Source organism: Zonotrichia leucophrys, chromosome 1A (assembly GCF_028769735.1).
Source record: "Zonotrichia leucophrys gambelii isolate GWCS_2022_RI chromosome 1A, RI_Zleu_2.0, whole genome shotgun sequence".
In the NCBI taxonomy this organism is placed as follows: Eukaryota; Metazoa; Chordata; class Aves; order Passeriformes; family Passerellidae; genus Zonotrichia; species Zonotrichia leucophrys.
The window spans coordinates 39,429,537-39,452,352 of NC_088170.1; the positions used below are offsets into that span (position 1 = coordinate 39,429,537).

The window sequence follows — 22,816 nt, forward strand, 5'->3', positions numbered from 1 at the left end:
TTCACGGCTGGCTGTGCAGTGACCACAGCCCTGGCTCTCCCAGCCCTGGGAGAGCTGGGCATGCTGTGGTGGCAACCTCAGTGGTGTGACAGCTGCCCTGCTCTGGCTGTCTGTGGCCTCCTCCTGTTGAAACATCACTCCTTAAGGGCAAACCTGCCGGGCACCAGTGAATGAGTTGGGATGAAGGTGAAGGCTGCCATTACATCATCAAGTTTGCATTCGTGCAGCTTCCAGCATCCTGCAACCACAGTCCCAGCTGCTCTCCTTCCCTGTGTCTGGCCAGCCCTGTGTAGCTGCAGAGGAGAAGGGGCACTGTTCTGTGCAATCTGGCTGCTCACCTGCTGGATCAATAACTGCCCTCCATGTGAGTCTGGAAATGAGCACTGCACATGCATTTGGGATTGCTGCACCCCTCAGAGGGGATGGCAGGTGGCTGTGGATGTTTCTCCCATCCTGCTCCCTTCACAGAGATTTAAGTACCTGAAACTACTGCTAAGGGGTTTACAGCAGTGCCTGAACAGATTACATCCTTTTTCCCTTTGACTTGGAAAGGCAAAACCAATGTGCTACAGTTCTGAAAAACAGATGAAACTCTTGTAGTGATGCAGCTGATGGAACAACGAGTAAAGCAGCAAGCGGGGTATCTGGTGTTCATTAGGAGTGGATGAAGAGTACTGCATAAGTCAGCTCTTGAAAGGAGGATAATGCGCAAACTAGAAAGCATACATCTCTAGCAATTAAACTATAGAGCACTGGTGGAGGGCATGGTCCCCTGGAAGTGTGACAGAAAATGCCTAGCACAGAAGGAGCTGATTAAGCATGCACAAAAGAGAGCTGTGACTTGGATGCAGACTGCAGGGCTGTTGGCCACATTGTGTGCCATTTGCTGTCCAGGACACAGCCTTGTGCTTGCCAGCAGCCAAGCTCTCCTGAGCGAGACGCTTGCGTGACCAAGCCGCTGCCGAGCAGAGCTGTGGGCTGAAGGAAGAATGAGCTGTGATGAGAACCAGCTCTGCAGCAGGGAGCTGCAGCTGCAGGGGGCTGCCTGCACCCAGGGAGCCAGCGGTAGTTAGGGCCCTGCAGTGTCAACAATGTCTAGTAAAAGAAGCTGACACCAGAAGTACAGCCAAAATTGTCTGTGGGTATAAATCCAGCTTTTCAGCTCATGGGAAGGGGTCTTGTTGAACAACTCAGAGGAATGCAAGATTTGAATGTGCAAAGGGACAGAATTTCGCACTCTCCCCAACCAGCTGCCATTTATCAGTCCATATTTCTGTGAGCTCGTTCATATCAGCTGGGATGACACCCCACACCTTCTCATTCTGCTCTCCAGCCTTCAGCTGTTCACCCCTGCCTGGCAAGCCTCCTGTCTTGTCATGAAAACATTCCTGCTGCTGAGCATCAGACTGATGTGAAAATAACTGCGGTTTTTGCAGCACCAGCTTGTGTTGGGTTTACAGATCTATGGAGAAATGCTGATGTGGAACCTCCCCCTCCTTTCCTCCTACTGAGAACAACAGACAGACAGTAGGCTCAGGCAACAGTGAAAGTGAGGTCTTGCTGGAGAGCAATTTCAGCTGCACTTCTTTCTAATCAGTTGTATTTTTGCCTCTTACCATGCCCACACCGAGGCCTCTAGGTATCAGCCAGCTGTGTGCTACAGGACAGGGTGACAGCTGGTCTTGGTGGGCTGGATGGTGACAGGGACGCACAACTCACACCATCATACAAGGAGCAGACAGGCAGTGGAGGCCCTGCTAGTGGTAACAGAAAGGTAAAAGGAAAGAGAACATTTCATGGGAATATTATGAAATGGAAGAAAAATCTGGTGTCAATTAATTCCAGCCAGCATAATGGGAACACAATACAGGAGCCTCCTACGTCTAGATTTATTTTCAGCCTAAAGAACAATAGTCCAGAGGATGGGAGGATGACATCCCTAGACTGATGCCTTACCAGAGTTGTCTAATTGACTTATTGCACCTGGCATAGCATCCAAGTCCAAGAGACAAGGAGCATATAAGGATGATCCTTTGCAGGTGTCTTACCCCTCTGCATTGCCGAACATTGCCCAGAAAAAGGAGGAATTATGGATATTAGACAGGATGCCCCCATGTTCTGAGCTTGGAGGCTTGCTGCCAGAAGAAGTCCCAGGGTAATTCATGTATTCCTTTTCCAGGTAAATGTATCTCTTTCTAAGTCACTACAGGAATCAGACGGGTTTTCCTGATGCTGTTTGTGTCCCATTGCTGGACATGCTGTCCTGGAAAATTTGTAACACACCCAAAGAAGTAGTTACAGAGATTTGAATTGCATCAGCAAGTAGTACTATGGGGTCTGCCTCAGATCCTGCTACTTAAAGGGTGTGCCAGCCAGGACCAGGTGCTACCTGCCACCCCAATCCCTGGGCTGACCCAAGGATCAGATATGCTCCTCTAGGACTGTTCTACTGCTGCTGGGTCATCAGCAAGTGACAGTGACCAAGAGGAAGACTAGTTCTGTAGGAAGCTCTTCTAATCCTTAATACCTTATTAATTCTTAATAACTGACAAGAAAGTAGCTCAAGAACCTGAACTAACAGGCAGATTTCCAGCAACATCGGCTCAAGGGCATTCAGAATTGCTTATGGCCAAAGAGGAGTCAAACACAATGTGGGATTGCTCGATGACATGGTCCTTTCAGCCCTGAAATTGTTGTGGGAAGGCAGCTAATGAGACTGTGATGAATTGCAAGGCATCATGAAATAACCTAAACACAGCCTACACTATCCTGGAGGAGTATGGGCCACCCTGTCTCCTGAGCTGTGTCAGTTTCCAGGTAACCAAGACTGTGGCAGGCACACGGTCCTCTAGTTGTACTCAGTGCTGAACAGTGGCATATTGCCATTCTTCACATGCCTACCTCCAGCCTTGGCAAGTGCACAAGTAGGGACTGGCACTGCTCTGTGCCACTCACAGGCTCTGTCCTGTGCAGACCAAGAAGGAAAAAGAAAAAAAGTACCTGGCCTGAAATTTTTGTAGAGCAAAGGAATTTTTTAGCCCCTGAAAGAGCAGGAATATGACTCACCACTCTTACTTGAGGTAGGAAGCAATGGCACAGAGGGTCCTTAGTGTTTTGAGGCTGGATGTCCTTTCAGAATGAGGAGAACAGACTTGGGTTAATCACACTCAAGAGTTCTCAGGATTCCTAGGACACCTCCAGGAGTCCCTCTCACTATAACCCTGAAGACACACATGTTTCTCTAACCCAGTAGAATCAAAAGCTTCCATACACTAGGCCAGAGAAGGACACCAAGTCAGGAACACCTCTGTTTCATGAAGGAAATCTTGCCAGGGCCACAATCATGTCCCAGCAGGTGGGAAATCTCTAATCTACAGCCCACAAAGACTCAGTTTCCTCTGGCTGCTATGCTGCAGGGATAAACTACCTTACTTGCACATAGGCAGCTGTAGTATGGCAGTGGAGTGTACCTGGAGGAAACAGAAACACAGATCTGAGTTGTTTCATCTTGCTTGAAACAGCTCAAGTATAGGTGCAATTCCTGCCATAAATTTTACCCAGGTACCATTTTCAGTCCAGCTTCTGTGGAAGCCAGGCTAGAGGTTCAGCAAGGACAGAAAGGCTGGCACAGGACTTTGAGTGACCTGATGGACAACATTAAAAGGACAGGTTTCTCTCACCCACAATGTGTGACGAGAGCATCTCAGTGCTCAGCAGTATCCTATACAGACTGGAAACTGCTAGCTGCTGGAGCTGCACATCCAGCAGGCTAAACCCCAGGGCAGAACAACCTGGATGGTCACAGACAGCTGCCCTGTGATCTGGGAATGTTTCTGGCATCACATCTCCCTTGTCTCCATGCTGCAGGCTTACAGAGCTGACAGTGCTTTGCTGCAGTGGGGTACGGAAGCTACCAAGAGCAGTACAACTCTGAAAGCTGGTGCAGTCCTTAAGGGTTTTTAATTTCCCTCAGCAAGTTCACCATCTCCCAGGGAGTATAAGGAAAACAGCTTGTCTGCCAGGGGCACTTCCAATACATTATCCACACACACAGTTCCCAGGCAGAGTCCAACAACAGTAGCAGTTTCTAGATGTGCATAGCCATGTCATTCTCCTGGGCTGCTTCTGGGGTCAGAGTCCATAGAGCAAATGAGATAGCAGTAAGGAAGGGAAAAAATGGATAATGATAGAGAGATGGCAAAGAGGAACCTGAAACCCCATGTTATGGTGGGGATGGGCCAATGCCTTGAGTAAAGAGTGAGGAAAGGGAAGCTGTGCTGCAGAGGAGGGACTTCTACCCACACTGCTGCTGGAGGAAGAGTGAATGCTGGCAGGGCAGGCAGTAACAGGCTGCTGCTCCTCACCTTCTCCTCCTCCTCTGTGCTCCAGCTGCTGCGGGACAGGGTGGCGCCAGAGCTGCCTGCCTTGGCAGAGGGGACTCTCACATCAGGTTGGGCAAGTATCGAGCGAGCTCCTAGGATCATGATCCTTTCTTGGCTCTGGAGGCACTTTCCCATGCAAAAAAACCTCCTCTGTCCTACCAGTCTCAACACCTTCCAGATTGTGCCAGTTATATTACCATGTCATGTGGCTGAACATTAACAGCTTCCCAGCCAGGATGATCTCTAGTTCCTCATGTTAAAGGCATCTACTCACCGATCAGTATCTTTGGGCCCGTTTGTTGTTTTCCTGAAGTGTCAGTCACTTGACCAACTTGACACTCTTCCATGATGAAATGGCTGGCTTGCTTGATGAGAGGAAAGCAGTGGACATAAACCCTGACTTCAGCAAGGCCTTTGGCCTGGCCTCCCCCAACATTCTCCTACAGAAGGTAATGGAAGTATGGGCTGGCTGAGGTAACAGTGAAGTGGACAGGAAACTGTGAGAACATCTGGGCCTCAGGAATGCTCATCAGTGGCATAAAGTCTAGCTGCAGGCTTGTAATTAGGGGTGTCCCCCAGGGGTCAATACTGTTGTATTTATTCTGTTTGGCATCTTCGTTAATGAACTGTAAGATAAGGTAGAGTGTACCCTCAGCAAGTTTGCTGGTGACACAAAACTGGGAGGAGCAGCTGACACACCAGAGGGTTGTGGTCCCACCCACCTTGATAGGCTGGGAAAACAGGCTGGCAGGAATCTCAAAAAATTCAGTGAGAAGTGCAAAGTCCTTCATCTGGGAAACAGTAACCCAGGGACCAGTAAATATTGGGGACCACTCAGCTGAAAAGCAGCACGACAGAAAAGGATCTGGGGTCCAGTGCTGGGTCCAGCTCTGGGCTCCCTAGTACAAGAGAGTCAGAGACATATTGGAGAGAGTCCAGAGAAGGGGCACGAAGATGACTAAGGGAATAAAGCCTTGCCCAGAGCAGGCAATGCTCAGCAAGTTGCAGCTGACATCATCCAGCCAGTGGTTGCCACAGTAACTGCACTTATGGATGGAGGATAGGAGTTTCCTGGTCTAATGGAACAACTGCCACCTGTCTGGCTGTTGTCTCTGCTGCACGGCAGGAAAGGGCAATGCAGTTTTCTGAGGATGAGAAAATAAATACCTTTACCCACACTACACCAAGTGGGGCTTCCCATCTGCTCCACCCTCCTGTGTGCTACATTTCACAGCCCTGTCCTCCCTGGCAACTGCACTGCTTCCCTAAACACTCAACCCAAGAAGAAAAGCTGCATTAGACAAGAAGAAATCAGCTGACTTAGGCAAGAACCATTGCTTTTTTCAGTTTAAACAGCAGATGTTATCTGCAGCCCTATCAGACCTATCCCAGAGGGAACCAAAGCCTGAAGCCCCTGAGCATCACAGACCCTTATTGTCAGTGGCTGTATGGATGTCTGACAGGCTTGGACAGGGAGCTCTTTACCCCAGGAGTGCTGTCAGTCTAGTTTCCTGACAAGATCTGCTCACATGCACATCCAGTACATGCAGGAGCAATAGTAGCAGGGAGAAGCCACACAAAAGCAAAGCCTGGCAGGCCTGATGGACCCCAGTGCTGCTCCATCCCCGTTCAGAGCAAGAGCAGCTGCAGTGATGTACACAGGACAGAAGTCATCCCTATCTAATGTCTAATGAACCAAGGCAAGGACAGATAAACCCTTTGCTCCAAGTCCACCTCTGCTTCATAGCAAAGCCCTCATGGAGAGATGCAGCAGATGAAAAGAAGCTACATGGTCACAAGAGATAGGGATCAGCCATCACCCCTGCTGAGCTGTGTTTTCAGCAGCAGTCACATGAAAAAAACCTACTCTGCAGGCTCACCATTTGGAATCCAAAGGACAAACCCCAAAGTATCTTTGGAGATGGCCCAAACACAGGCTGGAACACTCTGACCAGCTACTGGATTTCCTGTTTTGTTTCCAGTGTGCCAGCCTGGGAGACTACAGCCTCCAGCATCCCATCTGCTGTCTGGGAGAACTGGAAAGAAGAGAGCAGGCAACGCTCACCCTCAAAGCACCCTAGAAAAAAGGAGGCATGTCTTGGGAATGTTCTCACTGTGCACAGTCTCCTCTGTACACCCACAAGTAACCAATTCAGCCTGGGAAGTTTGCAGCCATACTGAGCATTTCCAGCTGTGGCCCCAAAGTCACAACAACAGCACTTCAGCCTGATACAAGAACTGCGAGCTCTGAAAAATAAACCAGGCTCTGGGTATCTCTAGATTGGCAAGCCAAGTTAGCAGACACATTAGGTCTCAATCTTGCTCTACTTAATGATGCAAGTGTTGGTCAAGTACTCATTAAGGGACTACCAGTCCTCTGGTGGCCTAATTGGACATGGGACAGACAAAAGAGAGAAATGGTCATATACAAAGGCGACTGATTAAGATGACAGGCAATATTCAGAAAGCTCTTTGGATGTTCTTTTATTTTGAAAGGCTCTTTCCTAGGTTATTTTGGACAGAAAAAACAAAGAAGGCACCTGGAACTATCCTAGGGACAATAAGCTGCATGCAATCCTCCCATGTGAGCTGACAGTGCAGTACCTGACACAGAGCAGTTACTGAACACTCAATGCTGCTCTCTCCAGCCTGAGATGTGATGCCTGGTTCCCATCAACAGCAGTTAAAGGGGTCTGGCAGACAAAGGGGACAATTGGTTCCTGTATGGGGAATGGAGGCAAAGCACATTTGAGTCACTTCCAACTCTTACCCAATCCATTTTCTCCCTGGGCTGGGAGTATGGACAAACCCAGGACAAGGCAAGATTTAGTCCAGTTAAGGTCACCCCAGGGCTACAGTCACAGCCATCTCCCTGTCACTTAAAGCACAGCACAGTCAAGAAAGGTCACAGTAAAACCTCGCTTGGGCAGTTCTCAGCCCCTCTATGCACATAACAGAGGTGGCACCTCAGCCCTAGCCCAGCAGGGCCACACAGGTCATTGGGGCCCACCTGACCAGCAGAGGCAGCCTTCAGGTGCAGCACAAGAGGTCACTGTTCCCAGCAATGTCCCCTGTGAAATGCAAAGGCAGCTGGCAAGGGCTGCACTGCTCACTGCTCCAGGTGACCTGGCTGGACCCTGCACTCTGCACCACAGCCCCGCCAGGCGGTGCTGAGGCACCAGTGATCCAGCAAAGGGCACCTCAAAGACACCACCCAGCTGTCTTGTCTACCCAGCAGCACCCCCTTGAGTGAGGAAAGGTCCTGCCACGTCCTCACCTGTGAGTGCTCAAAGATACCTAGGGCAGTTTCATCTTGATGGGACCATGAGTGAAAAAAGAGGTCATTTCCAGCCTATGCTCACACTTTATTATATACAGAGACACAGTGAGTGTAAGAACATCGACATGGGACATGGACAGTAAGGGATGCCCAAAGGCACTCCCTTCTGTCCCCTTGGTGCAACCAGTCAGCATAATTTATACAAATAATACAATATTTGAACAATAAATAAGTTTGATAAATTAGATCAAGAAATTAAAAAAAACGTAGAAAGACAAAGCAGCAAGGAATGATTCTGAGGACTGTGACACATTCACAGCAGTGACAACATCATCACCATCTCACCTGCACACCGGCAGCTGGAGCACAGACCCCCATCAGCACTTTTCTCTCACTGTACTATGACAAAATCCAACTGAGAAGGGGCAGCCAGGGAGAGTCATACAGTTCACTAGTGCTGTGTTGTCATGGCCTAGGAGCCCTCTGTCCTTCAAAAGCCCCTTCAGAAAGGGTTCCTGAAAACAAGGTACAACTGCAGACCCACTGTGCAGTCACAGCTTGTCTGTTTGGCACAGGAAAAAACCCTCAAAGTGGTCTCTTCTGTCCTTCAGATGGACACTGGCACAGTTATTGACTGGGTCGGGGCAGGGGGTAGGGGGGGAAACTTCTCTAAGGAACAGGGGAGAGGAGAGATGAGGCAATGCTCTCTTTCACTTGTGGAAGGCAGAGATGCTCTCATTCATGATTCCAGAGGTCTGGCACACTCCTTCCACATGCCCTGGCACTGACAGACACCAGGTGGGTGACAGTGCCAGCCAATCCCCTGGCAAGGAGGGGGTTACCACAAGGACTGCAGGGATGCTGCTAAGAATTAAAGAGTTACAACTCAAAGGACAGCAGTAAAAGCTGCCACTGGTTATCCAAGGGAAAAATAAAACTAAAGCAGCCAGTCCCAAACCCCTGGAGAGGCCACACAGACACTGATTTGATCCCCCTTAGCAGCCTCAAGGACTCCAGCTCTCTTCCAAAGATGATGGCAGCTGGCAATGAGGGAGACAAGAACTCAGTCCATCATGGATAGCTCTCAGCAGAAAGGAGACAACTTGAAATCTGTCCCCTCCTGCCAATCCCCTTCCCATTTTGCCCCCAAAGAAGGATGTTGGCATATGAAGAACCCGGGGATTAAGGGAATAGGGCAGTGAGAGAGAAATGGGAACAGATGGAGATCTGGGATGGGGAACTGACCCCTCTGCCCTCACATGTACAAACTGTTACTCATCCAGGCCTGGTATCAAGTCTGCAATACTGTCCACATAGTAGTTGGGCACCAGATCCTTGGCGGCGGCGCTGTCGCTGGCCATGTAGGCCTGCGCCTCTTCCAGGCGGGACACGCCTGTCAGGGTGAGGATGGTGGCCAGGCCGCAGTTCTTGCCGAACAGGATGTCTGTCTCCAGACGGTCTCCCACCATGAGCGTGCGGGACGGGTCGACCCCGAAACGCTCCACGATGCAATCAAACATGTACGTGTTGGGCTTCCCCACCACCAGCGCCTTGCGGCCCGAAGCCGTCTCCACTGCGGCTGTGAGGCTGCCAGTGCCTGCGGGAGGGAAGCAGGAGGAACAGAAGTAGCCGCGGGCAGCTCAGTACCCGGGCCCCGCCACAGGACAGGGATGCTGGCAGCCCCGCTTCGGGAGCTGGCACGGACTGCCAGGGCATCCCTGCTGGCCCTGCCGCTCAGGGAACCGCCTCGCCCTCACCTGGGACAGCGAACCCCACCCGAGGCCACCCCCGCCACAGCCCCTTCCCCCCGGGGCGGCGCGGGACGGGGCGCGGGCTCACCGGGGGTGCGCTGGCCGTCGCTGAGCGGATGCCAGGGGTCGGGGTCGGTGGCCACCAGCAGGCACTGCGGGTCGCGCAGGTAGCCGCAGGCCTGCGCCAGCTTGGCGAAGGTGAACTGGTCGTCGTAGCCCACCAGGACGGCGCGCACCGGCTCGCCGGGTGCCGGCTCGCCCTCGCCCGCCAGACGCAGCCCGGCGTCGCGCACCTCGCCGCGCAGCCCCTCGCCGCCCAGCACGAAGACGCGGCCGGCCCCGCTCCCGTTCCCGCCGCCGCCGAGGAGGCGCTGGCGGAGGAAGAGCGCGGAGCAGAGCGCGGAGCTGAAGACGTGCTCGGCGCGCACGCCGCGGAAGCCGAGACGGCTGAAACGCCGCTCCAGCTCGGCCACCGAGCGGCGGCTGTTATTGCTGACGAAAAGGGCGGCCTTGCCGCTGCGCCGCAGCCGCTCCAGCAGCTCGGGGGCGCCGGGCACGGCGCGCTCGCCCGCCCACAGGACGCCGTCGCAGTCGAAGAGCAGCCCCTGCGCCGGGCCCAGCACCTCGCGCAGCCCCGCGCCGCTCAGCCGCCGGCAGCTCGCCATGCTGCCCCCGCCGCCGCCGCCGCAGCCCGCCCCGCCCCGCCGCGCAGCCAATCACCGCCCCCCGCCGCGCCCCGCCCCGCCGCGCAGCCAATCACCGCCCCTCAGCCCCGCCACCGCCACCAATGGGAGGCCTTGACGCTCCCACAGGCAGAGCCGGGCCCAGGGCCGGCCCCAAAGTGACCGCGGCTGGGAGAGGGCGGGGACAGGCCCAGGCCGCTGCCCATTGGCTGGAGCCGCCGTGCCCGGCCGCGCCCCCCGCCGTGCCCGCGCAGCCGCGCAGCGCCCCCTGCCGGCCGGCGGGGCTGTGGCAGCGCGGCTGCCATTACGGCCCGGCCCGCCTCTCCACGGCCCCGGGCTCCCGCCGCGCTCCCGCCTCCTGTCCCGGGCACCGGCCGCGCTCCCGCCTCCTGCCCTTCCCACTGCGGTCCACGTGCTGCACCCTCCATCACCTCAGGCTGCCAAGTGTGCCCTGCTCACACCGGCGTGCGGCTTTGACACCAGCTTCTCAAATTCTGGCAAAAAGCAACAGAGGCACTTAGGCTGGAAAAGCCTTCTAACATCACCGAGTCCAGCCTAAGAGCGAACCATTCCAGCCTAAGAGCGAACCATGTCAACTAGAGCGTGGCACTGAGTGCCGCATCCAGCCTTAAACACCCCCAGGGACGGTGACTCCAGCACCTCCCTGGGCAGCCCATTCCCATGTCTAATCACTCTATGAAAAAGTTCCCTCCTACTGTCCCACCGAAACCTCCCCTGGTGCAGCTTGTGACTATGTGCTCTTGCTGCCTGGGACAAGAGGTCGAGCTCCACGTGGCAATGGCCTCCTTTCAGGGGGCTGTAGAGAGTGATCAGGGCACCCCTGAGCCTCCTTTTCTACAGGCTGAACAACCCCAGCTCCCTCAGCCTAACAGAACATGCACTCCAAATATAGGTATCTGTATAGATATATCTATGTGTATATATCTATATATATCTCTATACATCTGTATTTATATATATCCATCTGTGTGTTCCTGGGGCAATGCATTTTAAGGCAAAACGGGGCTGGGATCATGGCTGAGCATCCGTGAATGGCCCCATGGGGCCAAGCTGTCCCAGAACTGCAAGCAGTGTCTGAGCCTGCAGTGGGGGATCAGGGTGGGGATCAGGGCAGGGATCTGGTGGCTGGGCTCTGGTAGGGACATGGTAGTGTGGGGAGGTGGAGAATGAGACGGGGGAGCGAGACAAGGCAGGCAAAGCATGCCAGGTGGTGTGAGCCAAGGGAACAAGGTGGAACACCAAGAGACGCTATCCCTCAGGCCACCCTGGCATTTCCACAGCGTCTGCTGGGTCCCAGAGAGGTGCCAGATCCCATCTCCCCAACCTGTGATTCCTCCATGCCTCTCACCCTGTTCAGTTCTCTGTGGGCTGTCCTTCTGGGGCCGATGTGGCCAGGGGGCTTCCTCCTGCAGGCAGTGGCTGCCCCTCCTCTGTGGTTCCTGGCACACAGTCCCCGGCAGCCGCCGTGTCAGCCTCAGCAGAGGAAGGCCTGCGGGCCGGTGGGGCATCGTCTCGGCTGTGGCGAGGCGCCGGCTGCGGCGGGAGCGGCGGCGGCACGGCGGGGGCCCGGCCGGGCGCGGTGCGGCGCGGCAGAGCTTTGGGGCTGGCGGCCCGGGCAGGGGCCGTGCCCCGGGGCTGCGCCACGGGCGGCGGGGGCACTGCGGGCCGGGCCGGAGCTGGGCGTTTGCCTGGAAAGAAAGCTCAGGTGGGCTGGGCTCCTCACCACAGGGGCTCTCCAAAGGGCGCAGGGGCTGCAGGCAGCTGGTCGGACAAATTGCCCCTTGCCCAGCTCCTGTCCTGAAGATGCACACCAACTTTTCTGGGGGCCTTTCCCTCTTCCCTTCACAAAGCTTTGACACCTCTTTACTGGAGGTGTTCAACCCAACACTGGAGGACGTACTTCATCCCTCCCATGGCCCCATCTTGGCTGGATTGTAGGCATGCTGCCCTGGCCAGAGGCCTTTCCCACAAGGACATCCCCAGTTCCCACTGGTGTGGGGAACAGCAGAATGATGATGACTAAACCACAGGAGGTGGCATTGGGGGGTGTAATTTCCCAAGCATGTGGGGCACCCTAACCTTTGCGGGTGGCGTTGTCAGTCATCACTGGAGCTGGTGGCCCTGCTGCTTCAGATGGCCTGGGAAGTCCTGGGGATGCGGGCTGGGACCTGGCCTCAGGGTCCCTGGAGGTGCTGTGCAGAGAACAAGGCACGTCAGGCTTTGTTTGGGCATGGTGGTCCTGGCTGTGAGGCACCTTGCAGCCACCTGTGAGAGTATGGCCCTGGTGTGGGGTTGGGTTGGAGGGAGGACATGGGAGAGCTGGGACAGCCAGAGCCTCTAGCTCCTATCAGACTTACGCCTCTCCATCCAAAAGGGTGGGGGTGCTGGCTGGAGGGGTTGCAGGAGTTGGCTCTTCCTCTGGGACAGCCTTGGAAAGTCCGGTGTTTGTGGGTGGCATGAACATGCCCGAGACATTGAAGTCTACCTCTGGGTGAAGAGAAAGGAGGAGATCCTGTGAGGAAACACTTCCCACCCAGAGCAATGACCCCACAGCAGGGAGCAGAGCAGCCTCCCGCTTCTCCCCTCCTGGACATGGAGAAATGTTCCCTTCCACTCCCTCTCACTCTCTGCTGTGGCCCACCAAGTGATGCCCTGGCCCTACCTCCAGGGAAGAGAGTGTCCACATTCTGGATGAGGGCTTCCACCACAACCTGGATGGAGGAGACCGAGGCCAAGTCCAGTTGCATGGGGTCTCTGAGAGACAGGGGTGGGGGAGGCATCAGAAAAAGGGTTTGGGGTATTAACCCCAAATGAGTTTTTATGTTCATTCCACAGGGGGCAGGGTCTGAAGGGAAGGCAGCCCAGCCAAGGGCAACGGCAACATGGGTGATGGACTTTTATCCTGTCCTGGGAACCCTGGTTTGGTGTTGGAGACCAGTGGTGTTGAAAGCCACCCATGTCACAAGTGCTTTGGATCCCTCCTTTACTACTTGCAGAGTGGCTAAGAGGACATGTGCTTGGTGAGGGGACATGCAACCTGGGGAGCATGGGACCAAGGGACAGGACTTGAGGATGGAGTGCTTTAGACCAGCCTGTAAGTGCTGGATCAGCCTTTGCCATGGCATTTGCCTTCAGGGCAGCCCAGCTGGGGCTAGGGAGCTGCCTCCCACCCCTTCAAACCAGACCTTACCCTGTGCTCTGCTGCGACCACAGCAGGTTTGGGCCCAGCACAATGGCAATGTTGCTGGGGGTCATTTTATTCACCTCCTGGTGTTCAGCCAGCTTGGCTAAAAACTTTATCAGATACCTGTGGGGTAAAAGGAGGGCAGGGGTTTAGTAGAGAGGGATTTGAGGAGGAAATGGCTACCTCTGGTGATTGCTTGGGGCTGAAGAAGCCCTGTTCTGACAAACCACCTGAGATTGTTGTAGCTGTCCTGGGGCAGGCGGCTGCAGGTGTCTCGCAGGCTCTGCAGGCGGCTGTCAATGTCCTTTAGGCTGTAAGAGAGAAGGAGGAGCAGAGAGCTCAGCCTTTCCCTGTGGCACAGTGGGACACTGGACAAGGAGGAAGGGCAGTGTTGGCTGCCCATGCAGGCCATAGCCCCGGAGATGGAGATGTCCTGCTTTACTGGGCAGTGAAGGCAGGCATGCACGGAGGCTCTGTGTCTGTATCTCCCCAAGTGAGACAGAGCACCCCTGCTCCAAGTGCCAGGAAGGATGGAGAGGGTTGACTGGGGGCTTTTTGAGACCTGCCAGGGATTTCCACCCCAGTGCCTGGACCCACCTGGCTGCTTTGACCCATTCGTCATAGAGTTCGAAGGTCATCAAAGGCTGGGGCAGCTCCCGCAGGTAGGATTTCAGTGCACCTGGGGGGAGAGGGGGAGCAGTGGAGCTGATGGCAGCTGAGGGATGGCAGGGATTGCCCAGTCATGTGCCTTGCTGGCCCTCACCAGCCACAGCGTGGGGGTCTGAGTAAAACTCCTCCAGGGCATTGGAGCCGCTGGCCAAGCTGCTCTTCAGCTTCCTCAGCACTGAGGCGCCTGCTGCCAGCCGAAAGAGTCCCTGGGGATGGCATGAAGAGGGAAGGGAGGCATTTTGAGTTTGAGAGGAGTGCATCTGGGGAAGAAAGGTGATGAGGAGTGCATCTGGGGAAGAAAGGTGATGAGGGGGTCTGGAGCACTCCCTACCTCCTCCTTCATGCCGGAAGCCAACAGCATCATGACACAAGCTTCGATGGGAAGCGCAATCTCCCGGCCCAAGCTCTTGAGGTGTGTCTCTAGGGACACACCGTAGTACCCTGCCACTGGGGTGTCTGTTGTGAAGGAAGGCTCTGGAAGAGGAAGGAAAATGTCAGGAGGGATGGTGGGCCATCCCTGGGACCATCCAGCATTTGGCCATGGCAACATCCTGCTCCAAGCCGAACCAGGCTGGCTACAGGCAGAGGCAGGACAGGCAGCATCCCCAGCCCGTGTCAAGCTGTGTCCCCAACCTACCAGCCCAACATGGTAGGCAGCAGCAGGTGTGGGGAGGGAAAATTAGCCTTTTCCAGCTTTGCTGGACACACTTGTATCCCCCAGGCTCAACTGCAGCCCTTGCCAGGCTGCACGGAGAGACAGAGGGTACCTGTCTGTCTGTGGCTTTCCCTCAGCTCTGCTAGAGCTGAGTCCAGAGATTCCAGTGACTGCCGGTGGTACTGGGCTTGGATTTCCAATAGCTGCCAGACAGGGGACAGGCAAACGGCATTCAGTTGGCACCAGCCCCTCTTGGAGAGGTGCCCATTCCCAGGGCATTGCACCCACATGAAGACAGGGCAAAGAGGGAGCTGCAAGGGGAGTCCCCTGGGGTCCATGGGACTGTGTCTGTAGTGAGGCATAGAGGGCAGATTGGAGAGGGGCACCTTCAGGACAAACTGCTTGTTTGCACTTGGTGCTAGTGGTGGCATTAACCTGCAGTGGCAGGAGCAAGGCCAGCTATAGGCATCTGCTGATGCCTTGATCTGTCCCCTGCCCTGCTTGGGGGCACTTGGTGTGGATGGGGGCAAGGCTGGGCTCAGACATGTTGCAGCTGAAATTCACACACTGGGGAGAAGTGAGACAGAAGACTTACTTTGATGAAGTAGCTGGCATAGATGTCCTCTTTGGTGGAGAAGTGGTAGAGGTCAGCCATGTACTCATCCTAGGAGGAGAGACAAAGAAAAGCAATTTTCCATCCCCTCTCTGGCACCCAAGGAAGAGGAGACACCTCCATGACGCCCTTTCATCTGGCCTGTGAGTGGTCTAGACAGGGTCTCTGGGGGTAGTGGGGCTTTCTCCTTGCTTCCCATAGTTGTGTTTGGGTAGTGGCAGCAACCTGCCCCATGATCAAAGCCCTTGCACAAGTGGCTCAGGAACAAGAGGCCTCTGCACCTTCAGCTCCAGTGAGCTCATGAGCTCAGCCAGACGAGGTGCTGGGCTTTTCAGAGACACAGGGCAGAAGTGGAGAAGGCTGATGTGAAACTTCCCTGCCACCCATGACAGACCCTAGCTCAGCTGTTTTCCAGCCTGAGGGGACCCCATATGCTCCCTGATTTTGCCCCTGGACCCTCCTCTCTGCAGCAGCTTGCACTTTGAATTCCTTTACTCTTTTTCTTCCCTGGGCTTGGGCCATCTCCCTGTTTCTGCCTGAGAGCCCCATTTGCTTTCAGAGGGCAGGATATGCTGGCTGGCTGCAGTCCACCCCAGCGTGGGGTCACCTCAGGCAAGACTGGTGGAGGGAAGCAGGTCTGCAGCCCTGGAGCTGATCCATGGGGGAGAGCCTCTGACCTTGCACTGCTCCACCTTCCTCTTCACCTCCTCCTCTTCTTCCTTCAAGATCTCCAGTTTGGTGGCAGCAGAAGATGCCCCTGGGCCAGCACCAGCCCCAGTGCTGTTACTGGAACTCTTGGCAGCTTGGTTCAGCCTTTGGGGTGGGAAAAAGAGGCGCATTTATGGTCTCAGTGCCAGGAATGTTGGGTAGAACTGGTGTGCAGACTTTCAGAGAAATGTGGCATGGCAAGGGCTACCCCTGGCAAGAACTGGAACGAGGTGATCTCAGTGTCCCAAGCACCACCAGGGCACTTTACTGCCTTTAGCAGCAGAGCTGCCCTTCTCTCTGGTGCTGGAATCAGCATGTGAGCACAGAGCAGGATGCACCTACAGAGGAGATAGCTGGGTGCTCCTGAAGAGCTATTGGAAATTGAATCCCCAGGACAATTATCCTTCTCTCTCCCCAACCTGTCTGAGGGCTGTGCTGGGTATGCTCTGGGCCCCAGGGCTGCAGTGTGCCCCATACCGGCTCTTGATTGTGTTCCAGTCAGAAATCAACTTCTGGAGGGTCTTCTTGCGCTTCAGGATAATGGGGAGCTCCTCCTGGGGGAGAGAGGGCCAGAGTGAGCGGGGGAGGTCTGGGGACACAGGAGGGAGTGGTGGAAGGATCAGAAAGTGGAGCCAGTAGAGCAGCCAGGCCTACCTCACTGAGCTTGTTGAGTGGCTGCAGGACGTAGTGCTCCAGGTCAATCTCGAATTCAGCCACGATTTTGGCCAGTGAGCTCTGTATGCAGCAACCCATCTCCAGGGCTTTCCTGTGTGGGACAGAGATGCAATGACTGCAGGCTGGAGCCATGCCCCTGTCTGACCCAACATCCCCCTGTCCCTGTACCCACGGGGGACCCTGAGCCAGCCCCCAGCCCTACTCTGCAATTGGAGCCTTTAGGTTCTGGCTGGTCCCTTCTCCCAGTGCAACACCAGTGCTTGCTCTGGGACATGGTTTGAGCCATGGCAGCCCCTGAGCCAAGACAGTGTCACCACCAGGATCTGGCATCTTTTGGGGTCACCCTGGCACTTTTTCCCACCAGTACTTACCCAAGGCTGGACTCTGTGTCCAGTTCCTTGAAGCTCTCAGCCATCGCCATGGACAGAGCCATCAAGGGCAGCTTCTTCTGCACAGAGCCAAAGATTTGGGAGAGAAATGGTGACACCACTGTGCCTGGCCACACTGTGGTTCTTCCCACCACAGGGCACTGTGGGTTCATGGGGGTTTGGGAAGGAACATAGACAGCAAGGGCTTTGGAGGGTTATTCAATGCAAAGACACTGTCTCTCAGGAGTGTTCTAAATTAGTGATGATTGAAGGGGTTGCTCTGCTCTGCTCATCCTAGGCACATGCTGGAGGCCACTGCTGACAATGGGACCTGGGCTTGGCATAGCTTTGGGCCACCCTTCAGCAAAGCTGGCAAAGCAGGGGCCTGGCATCCCTGTTTTTGGCAAGGGACAGAGCTGGGGTGAGCACAGGCTGCGTGGGAAGATTTTTCTCACCACTCGCTTGTCCATCTCAGAGCCACACTGTCCCTGCAGGCAGGCTTGGAGCCTCTTGGACACACTGTGAGCTGCTCGCTTGGCCGGCTCAATCCTCTGCTCAACCTGCGGGCACAAAAGTGGGACTGGGGAAGCCATTTTGTCAGCCATGGCACCTCGAGGCCATTTCCCCACTACCCTGCTCTGGGTGAGGATGGCCTGCTGTGCTGGTTTTGCATGGGCTGGTTTTGGGTAGCAGGGGGAGCCATGGAGGTGGCTTCAGTGAGAAGCTGGCAGAAGCTTCCACCATGTCCAGCAGAGCCAATCCCTGATGGCTCTGAAGGTGGACATGCTGCTGGCCAAGCCTGGGCCAATCAGAGATAGTGGGAATGCCTCTGTGAAAACATGTTTGAGAAGAAAATCACAACAAAGTGGGGACACAATTTTTTTCCTAGCCAGAGAAGAGAAGGAGGTGAGAACCTGTGAGGGAAACAACATGGAGACACCAAGGCCAGTGCTGAAGGAGGGGCAGGAGGTGCTGCAGGCACTGGAGCTGAGATTCCTCTGTAGGCCATGGTGAGACCATGGTGAAGCAGCAGTGCCCCTGCAGCCATGGGGATCCACACAGAGATCCACCCACAGCCCATGGGGGAGGTGCTGACACTGGAGTGGGAGGAGGCTGTAATCCAGTGGGAGACCCACTGGAGAGAGAGCCCCTGCTACCAGGCTGGAGCAGCCTGTCCTTGGAGGACTGCACCCCATGGAAAAGTGACCCATGCTGCAGCAGTTTTGGGAAAACTGCTGCTCATGAGATTTGGAGCCAGGCTGGAGAAGTTCACAGAGAACTCAGGTCTCCTGTGGTGCAGCAGAGCAGCGGAAGGACTCCTCTCCCTCAGCAGGGGAAGAATATCTCGGGTGATGAACTGACCAAAACCCCCACACCCTGTCCCCTGCACTCTCAGTAGGAAGGAGGGAAGGACTGGGGGAAGAAAAGGTGTTTTCAAGGGCTTATTTTACTTCTCATTATCCTCCTCTGATTTTGTTAGCAATAAATTCACTTTGTACCTCTAAGTCAAGCCTGTTTTGCCCTTGGAGTGTTTTATCCAGGTCCTTAGCTCATGAAGCCTTCATTAATTTTTGCTCTGCCCAACTGTGGCAGGGGAGGATGAGTGAGCAACTTTTGTGGGTACATGGCATTTGGGCAGTATCAAACCACGACACCTGCCCAGCATCCTGCCACAGCTTGGAGCATCTGGTCCAGTGAAAAGGGAGCACAACTCCTGGTCAGGATTCATCCCTCTGTGAGCAGCTGGGAAAGCCCTTGCTGGTCGCAGGAGCCTGCCAATCCCTTGACACCATGGTCCTGAAATCACCCTCTGGCACGCAGGCAGATCCCTGCCCCATGACTTGGACGTGCTGGCAGGGCAGATGGCAGCAGGAGCGGGGCAGGTTCCACGCCCAGGCACAAGCAGACACACGCCTGCCAGCCCAGCCCACACCTCACCTGCAGCAAATCTTCTGACAGGAGCTCAGTTGCTTCTTGGGCTCTGCAGAGGAAGGAGAAGGAACCATAAGCGAATTGGGATCACCTCCACACAGCTTCTTTGGGAAGGCAGGTCCTTGTGCATCCTTCTGGCCTCTCTTTGGGCTCCTGGGAGCAGGAGACACAGGCTATAGCCTGGACCATCAGATACAAGGCCTACAAGGCCATGGGTAGAACGAGCCTGGGAGGACAAGAACAGCAGGAGCAGGGCAAGGGAGCCAGCTTTGCTGGCTGGTGGACACCCCATCAGACAGGGTTTCCTGTCTGTGCACCTCAGTCAAAAAGTCCAGGTGTGGCCTGTGTTTTTGAAGTCAGATTGCTTAGCAGGGCCACAACAGGAGCAGGATGTTTACTGCCCCTGACTGCCCCATCTCTCTCCTGAAGGTGAAGCCAGGGCAGTGATGCTGCAGTCTGGCACACATCTTTGCAGCCCTGGGTAGTCAGTAGCAGTGGGGCCACTGGTGTGGAAGCAAGGGTGTCCTTGTGGTCAAACTGGGGTCCAAGACCAACACCAGCCCCTCCAGAAATGCCCTCACAAACCCAGCTTTTTGTTGTTCTGCTCAAAACCAAATTCAAAACCCACCAGTCACATGACCCTAAAGCCTCCCTGATGCCTCCTATAGATGCCTCCTATAGCCTCCATAGGCCTCCTATGCCTTGCTTCACAGCCTGCAATCATTGCTATTTCCGAGGAACCCCATTTGATTTCCATCTGCTGCTGCTTTTTCCCCAGTTCACATTTCTCTCTTTTCACTGCCTGCCAAAGCCAATGTGGGACGAGGATGTGGAGCTGCAGGAAACATGGTTTGGTTGAAGGCAAGCAAGATCACGTGAGGTCATGGTCCACAGAGGAGAGGCTCCTCAGCAGGTGAAGAGCTTGCTCTTGGACTTCACAATGTGCATGAGGCTTGCCTACCTGACATGAAGCAAAAGGGAGATGCATCTGACATGGATGAAATCTTGAGGGAAGAGGGATGGGAAGGGGCATCATGCTCCCTTCCAGGGAATGTGAGAGCAAGAGGCCACCAGCATATAGGAGTTGCTTCCTTATGGTTGATTTGCTGGGTTACCTGAAAGACCTCAGTGGTTCAGGGGACATGCTTGGTCCCTCTTAGCCACCCAGTGCTGGGAACCCAGTGCTGCAGAGGTGGCAGTAGGAAAGGGAGTGAGGGGGCTGGGCAGGGAGGGCCCAGCCCTGTAATTTCAGTTCTGGGTTTTGCAAGGGGAGAGCTTTGGAAAGTCAAAGAGAAAAAGAAGGAAATGGCAGAGGTAGAACAGGGACAGAGTGTTTTGAGTGGAGCTGTAAGTCCTCCATGGGTCCATCTGAGGACCCCTGGTTCTCTCCTCAAAGGGCATTCTGGGCTGCTCACGCTGCTGGGATGGCCAGAGCTATGCAGCGCATTTGGCTCCTGTGGGGCACCCCAGACTCAGCAGGGAGGGCAGGTCCCAGCTCAATCCCCCTCCTGGTCATTGCACAGCCAGGGGTATGTGGCTGGAAGGTCCCTCTCCATTGCCCCACTGTCCCACATCCTGGTGAAGCCAAGCTTAGGCAAGTCCTGTTTCCTGGTGAATGCAGGAATGTGGGCCCTGGGAGAGGTAGCTGGGCTTGAGGATCATTTACTGCTGAGCAGCACCAATGCAGCCTTCACAAAGCCCTTCAGCTTGTGCTGAAGATGCTCTAAACCCCAAAGGTTTCCCCCCCTTTGCTCTTTTCCCAGGCCACAGCCCCAGCACAAGCCCTCCAGGACGTGCATCCCGCTCCCTCCGGTACTGCTGGTGGAGAAGTCCTTACCTGGTGGTGGCACTGGGATGGGACAGCTGCTGGCGCATTCGATTGAACTGTCTTTTCATCATCTTGAGAGTCGGGAGGAGACCACAAAAGCTGCTCTGCTTGGTTATACCCGCTCAGCTGCCCTCGGTAATGCTTGGCATCGGATGCCTGCAGCCCCTCTTCTCCCCGGAGCCACTTCCCGAAGGACCTCTGTCTCCTTACTCCTTTCCTCCCTCGTTCCCTCTTTTTCAGTTTCCCCAGCTGGTCCCCTCCCTCGTCCCTCCCTAGGGATGCCCTGCCTGCTTTCTTTTCCCCTCCCTTGAGCTTCGTTCTCTCACTCCCTCTCCTTTTCTGAGCTTCCTTCCTCCTCTGTCCGCCCCTCCGCCACGGATCAGGTAAGAACAGTACAGAGCTCCTGCTCCGTTCTGTGTTCCTGTCACCAGCCCACAAGTAAAAATAACTTCAGCCCAGCCTTAAAGGGGAAATTTTATTACAGCATACGCATAACAAGGCAGGACAAGCACATGCCGCTGCCGAGCCCGCGTGAAGGGCCCACGCTGTTTCTTGCTGTGTCTCAGCTGGGGTGGTTCCCCTTCCTTCCTTCCCGTGCCCACCAGCAGCTGTGCCGCGGGGCAGCCCGTGCGGTGCCAGCTGCCTGTGCAGCTCATTTGGATGTACACCCTGCCCTACCGGGCCACCCAACTCTGCCAGCACTGCTCAGGCACCTCTCCGTGCTCACGGGTGCAGCTCCACCCTCTTGCCCTGCGACATACCGCCTTGTTGCGACAAAAGCAGCAAGGCACAAGCAGCAAAGCCACCCCTGCACCCTCTCGCTGTTTTCCCTCCCTGCCGTCGCTGAGGCTCTCCGGAGCCACCGCAAAGCTGCGGCCAGCGGCTGCTGCCTGGTCCCTCCCCCCGCCAGAGGAGCTCCTCCGAGCAGGGCCAGCAGCAGCCGCAGTTGCACGGGGACCGCAAACTCCCGGTTCTCAGGCTCAGCTGCTGCCTGCTCTCTGCAGAGCTGCACCAGAGCTCATATAATTTTTTTTTCTTTTTGTTTTTCTTTTCTCTTTTTGTCGAAAAACATCCACTCCACACCACCACGACTTTTGGTGTTGACTCTCTGAGACGAGTATCTCACTTTATTTCTGGCTACCTGCAGATAGGACTTTTCACCTGCACTAAGAGAGGGCAGAGGTTGCTGTTAGCTGGGTTACATAGCTGGCAAAGGAAGCAGCAAACCAAGCCAAAACAAGAAGCGGTCAGCTTGTGGGTAGAAGAGGCAAGCAGCACAGGAAAATGAGGCAGAAGGGCCACTCCATTTGTGACCTGAAGCTGGAGGAGTAAAAATTTGAGGGCTGCTAGGCTGTGCTTCTTGGCAAGGATCAGGTCTCCAGTTACTGTCTAGCAAAGTGGTGCTGGCAGCTGTTTTCCAGTGGTTGTGGGGTGACAGAGCACCACTGTCTCCCTGCCCAAAACACCAGGCTGTTCTCAACCTGTGGCAGAGCACATCTGATCCCCCAGCATCAAGCCCTGGGTGCTCCTAACAGGCAGCTTCAAGCACCTGTTGCAAAGATGCAGCTAAGGCCCCCCAGATCCTCACTGGCTGCATCAAGGGGGGCTGGGCCAACTCTTATATGCAGTATCAGAGCCGCTCCCAGCCCTGGGCTGCTGCTGCTTCTTGTCAGAGATCCCCCTTTGTACTCCTGAAATAAAACTGCCTCGTGGAGCTGCTGCCAAGTGCTGCCACCAGCAGTGGTGAAGCTGCAGTCATGTGAGGCATGGGAGTGAGCTCAAGTCCTGCTTTCCGTGGGCTGTCAGGCACACATTCCTGCCCACTGCCTCTCCATGGGGCACGAGGGAAGTGGGCAGCACTCAGTTCACAGCCTGGAAGTCACTGCTCTCAAAAAAAAAGGAATTGAGAACTGGCAGGGGAATTCCACCAACCCTGCTCATAGGAGCAGGGAAATCATTGTGACAAGGGCCTGAGTGACTGAGGGATGAAATACAGGACTGAAGAGGCAGGATTTGAGCTGGACAGCATGCAGAGAAGCTCCTCAGGGGTCCAGGAAAAGTAAGGGG

General features: G+C 55.1%; 2 protein-coding genes across 2 annotated transcripts; both read right to left on the bottom strand.

Moving 5' to 3' along the window:
• Nucleotides 1-7,723: 7,723 nt before the first annotated feature.
• On the bottom strand, nucleotides 7,724-10,091 carry PDXP (pyridoxal phosphatase). Its single transcript, XM_064702439.1, has 2 exons — nucleotides 9,502-10,091; nucleotides 7,724-9,259 (listed from the first exon to the last, which is right to left on the bottom strand). The coding sequence occupies exons 1-2, from the start codon at nucleotides 10,076-10,078 to the stop codon at nucleotides 8,934-8,936; spliced, it is 903 nt and encodes a 300-aa protein (XP_064558509.1). The 5' UTR covers nucleotides 10,079-10,091; the 3' UTR covers nucleotides 7,724-8,933.
• Nucleotides 10,092-10,459: 368 nt separating this feature from the next.
• SH3BP1 (SH3 domain binding protein 1) lies at nucleotides 10,460-21,099 on the bottom strand. Its single transcript, XM_064732172.1, has 18 exons — nucleotides 20,759-21,099; nucleotides 18,928-18,970; nucleotides 17,445-17,549; nucleotides 16,993-17,069; nucleotides 16,601-16,712; nucleotides 16,424-16,500; nucleotides 15,916-16,051; nucleotides 15,221-15,289; nucleotides 14,738-14,828; nucleotides 14,302-14,444; nucleotides 14,065-14,176; nucleotides 13,899-13,980; nucleotides 13,532-13,612; nucleotides 13,308-13,424; nucleotides 12,780-12,871; nucleotides 12,475-12,604; nucleotides 12,197-12,309; nucleotides 10,460-11,805 (listed from the first exon to the last, which is right to left on the bottom strand). Exons 1-18 carry the CDS (start codon nucleotides 20,818-20,820, stop codon nucleotides 11,471-11,473), a joined length of 1,977 nt encoding a protein of 658 aa, XP_064588242.1. The 5' UTR covers nucleotides 20,821-21,099; the 3' UTR covers nucleotides 10,460-11,470.
• Nucleotides 21,100-22,816: the final 1,717 nt, after the last annotated feature.

Coding starts and splice junctions, on each gene's coding strand:
- SH3BP1 (XM_064732172.1), bottom strand. CDS start 20,820: ATGATGAAAAGACAGTTCAATCGAATGCGCCAGCAGCTGTCCCATCCC. Junction 18,971..20,758: donor CATCCCAGTGCCACCACCAG/GTAAGGACTTCT, acceptor CTTCCTCTGCAG/AGCCCAAGAAGCAACTGAGC. Junction 14,829..15,220: donor ATGCCAGCTACTTCATCAAA/GTAAGTCTTCTG, acceptor CCTGTCTGGCAG/CTATTGGAAATCCAAGCCCA.
- PDXP (XM_064702439.1), bottom strand. CDS start 10,078: ATGGCGAGCTGCCGGCGGCTGAGCGGCGCGGGGCTGCGCGAGGTGCTG. Junction 9,260..9,501: donor CGACGGCCAGCGCACCCCCG/GTGAGCCCGCGC, acceptor TCCCTCCCGCAG/GCACTGGCAGCCTCACAGCC.